Source organism: Pteropus alecto, unplaced genomic scaffold (assembly GCF_000325575.1).
Source record: "Pteropus alecto unplaced genomic scaffold, ASM32557v1 scaffold91, whole genome shotgun sequence".
In the NCBI taxonomy this organism is placed as follows: Eukaryota; Metazoa; Chordata; class Mammalia; order Chiroptera; family Pteropodidae; genus Pteropus; species Pteropus alecto.
The window spans coordinates 323,608-326,832 of NW_006431910.1; the positions used below are offsets into that span (position 1 = coordinate 323,608).

Below are 3,225 nucleotides of genomic sequence, written 5' to 3' on the forward strand. Positions count from 1 at the left end.
AGTGGCTCCCGGCACTGAGTAGCAGCAGTGCCCAAGAAAAGCGTCTGCCCTGAGGGTGACCGGCAGCTCAGCTCTGGAGGAGGCTTGAGGGGAGAGGGTTTGGGGAGGAAAGCCAAGTAGCATGTAGAATAGACGCAGACTGCCCCCCCCCCCGGCTTTCTCCACTTTTCCTTCCAAACCCAGGAACCCGCCGTTTCATCAACCCCACTGCCTTCCAGGTCCCGCAGAAAGCAGAGGATGAGGCACAGGGTCTGAGGAAATCTGCAGAGGCACATCTGGCTGGCGCCGTGGAGGGCTTGCAGGAAGGGAGGCCCCTTCTGGAATCGTCGTAACCCGTCCCACCCCCCAGCCCCCACCCGTGCCTGCAATCACGGCGCGCGGATCCCATTTGCGGGAAAGTTCTGGAGGCTGCAGCTCTAACTCTGTGCCGGCACCCAGCCCACCCACGCCCCGGGCCTCAGGAACAGGACAAAGAGCCTGGACGAGGAGCAGTGTTTACACGCTTCGGGATTCTTAACCCTTGGGAGCCCTTCGAACAAGGAGATGATAAGGGGAAGAAGAAGGGGTTGCGGGAGGGGGCGCGAGCCAGAGGAACGATGCAGAGTAAAAATTGCAGAGACAGAGTGAGAAACAGAGGGAGGAAGAAGGGAGGGAAACGTAACAGGAAAGAAGGGAGAGAAAAGAGATGGAGACGCAGGACAAGGGCAGGGGGAGGGGAAGGAGCGTTTCCGGAGCCAGATGCAAACGTCGTTTCACCGCCCCTGTGACATCCCCGCTTTATACAGACGGAGAAACTGAGGCTCAGAGAAGAGACTCGTGCCAAGTCAGTCTCACAGCCGTCGGCGTGGGTCTGCGGGGCTCAGCCTCCTTCCAGGAAACCACACGCCTCCGAGCAAAACTAAAGGAGAAAGGACGAGAAGGAGGCGGGAGGCAGGGAGCAGGGAAGGAAGTCAAGTGCAAGAAAGAAGGTGCCCTGGGCTGACTTCGGAGAGCGGGGGCAGGGCGGAGAGCGCGCCAGGATGCCCCGGGACCCCAGCCCTAGTCAACCACGAGGGTCTCTTGGCTGTAGGGAATGGATTTCTCCTGCATCTGCTCCCCGCCCTTCCCGGAGTTGGGGCCGGGCCCCTGGCTGTGCCCCGAGGAGTAGCTGGCCGACTTCTCCCCGCTGCTGCTGTGCGCGGCGCCCCCGCACCGGCTCCGGCCGCAGCAGAGCATGGAGGCGCAGGCCTGGCGGAAGCGGGGGTCGAAGAAGGCGTAGAGGAAGGGGTTGAGGCAGCTGTTGACGTAGCTGATGCAGGTGCAGTAGGGGAAGACGTTCATGAGGAAGAGGTCGAAGCCGCAGGGCCAGCGCAGCAGGCTGCCCAGCATGTAGAGCGTCTTCACCAGGTGGTAGGGCGTCCAGCACAGGGCGAAGGTCACCACCAGCATCACGATGATGCTGAGCAGCCGGCGCCGCTTCCGCAGGCCCTCGGCGCGCTCCTTACGGAAGTGGCCGGCGATGGTCTGCGCGATGAAGAAGTAGCAGGTCAGCATGATGGTGAAGGGCACGACGAAGCCCAGGGCCGTGGACGAGACCCCCAGGCCCACCTCCCAGGCCCACTCCAAGCTGGAGGTGGCCACCATGGAGTAGTCCATGTAGCACTGCACCTTGGTGGTGTTGTCCAGGCTGGGGACCGCCGCGGTGGCACGGAACACCATGACCGGCATGGCCAGGAGGGCGGCCAGCACCCACAGGACCGCCGTGGCCACGGCCCCGCTGACCCGCAGCCTCAGCCGAGCGTTGGCCACCGGCCTCACGATGGCCAGGTAGCGGTCGAAGCTGAGGCCGGTGAGGCAGAAGACGCTGGCGTACATGTTGACGAAGATGAGATAGCTGCTGACCTTGCAGGCGAAGGCCCCGAAGGGCCAGTCGTAGTCCCGGTACGTGTAGGTGGCCCACAGCGGCAGGGTCACCACGAAGGTCAGGTCCGCCACCGCCAGGCTGGAGATGAAGATGTCGGCAGAGCGCCTCTTCTCCCGGCTGCTCCGAAACACGGTCCAGAGCACCAGGCCGTTGCCCGTCGTGCCCAGGAGGAAAACCAGCATGTAGATGGCAGGGATGAGGGCCCCCGAGGACTTCCAGTCCGCGTACTCACACTCGGACTGGTTGTCTGCCCCATAATCGTTGCCGAAATCGCCGTCTTCCTCCATGCTGGGGAGCAGAGTGAGGACGGGCGGGGGACCCCAGGGGGAACCAGCTCCGTGGCTGTGTCACCAACTCAGCAAGAGCCCGGAGCTTCTGGCTTGAGCCTTGGAGGGCAGGCGCCGAGGGCTGAAGGTGCCCAGAGCCCTTGGCAGCAGCAGGAGGGGGATGCCTGCTCCTGCAGACACCTCCACCCTCCTGCCTTGCCCCAGCCTCAGCGGAGACACTTCCTGCGCCCTCCTGAGTCTCTGTCTCCTCCTTGGCTCGTCACTCCCTCCTCCCACCTACAGACCAACCCCTCACTTGTGAGTCTTAATATCTTTCAGTTACAGCCCACTTTTTTTTTTTTTTTTTCCCTTCTTGTCACTGTGCAAGTGGACCAAATTGACCCCTGCGGTGCTGGGCAGAATGTTATCTGTGGCTTGCAGCCCACTCTCCTCCTGGCCCCACCTCTGTCCCTCTGGTTTCCTCTGGCCTTTGGAATGCCTCCTCCTTAGTGCTCCCCACCCTCTGGTCCTCACCCCCTCCCACCCCCTCTAAATGGGGCAAATTATGCAGATGGAAATCCAGCCTGAGCTGGAGCCAGGGGAGGGCAGGGGGCTAGGAGGGTGTGAGATTTCTCAGGATGGTCTGAGCATCTGGCAAGACCTCCTGGCAGGCAGGTCTGGCCCCTTCCGTCTCTCCTACCCTCCTCTCCTGCCCCCCCAGACTTCACTCCGCTCTTCTGCTCACGTCATGCTCCTTTACCCCTGGGCTTTGACCCTCTCTCTGGGAATGTTTATAAGCTGTTGGCTTACAGCAGTTTGCAGATGGCACAGGAAGTTTTAAAGAGTCAAGACAGAGTCACAGAATGAAAGACACCCCAGATAAAAAGGATCTCTGAGTCATGAAATCTATGGGGAAACCGAGGCCCATGGGCACAGGATGAGTCTTGTTCTGGTTTTGTTGTTTGCTTTTCTTCTTCTCCAAGCACCTAACACAGTGCCTGGCATATTGTAGGTGGTTGCTGAATGGTTGTTGAGTGAATAAGTGGATGAATGAAT

The 3,225-nt window shown here is 60.8% G+C and overlaps 1 protein-coding gene across 1 annotated transcript in view; it reads right to left on the bottom strand.

Moving 5' to 3' along the window:
* Positions 1 to 983: 983 nt before the first annotated feature.
* The window catches only part of APLNR (apelin receptor), a 3,332-nt gene continuing 1,090 nt past the window's right edge, over positions 984 to 3,225 (bottom strand). Inside the window, exon 2 of the mRNA XM_006905992.2 lies at positions 984 to 2,603. Coding sequence (XP_006906054.1) covers positions 1,039 to 2,190 — 1,152 coding nt within the window. The 5' untranslated portion in view covers positions 2,191 to 2,603 and the 3' untranslated portion in view covers positions 984 to 1,038. The remainder of the gene's footprint in view (positions 2,604 to 3,225) is intronic.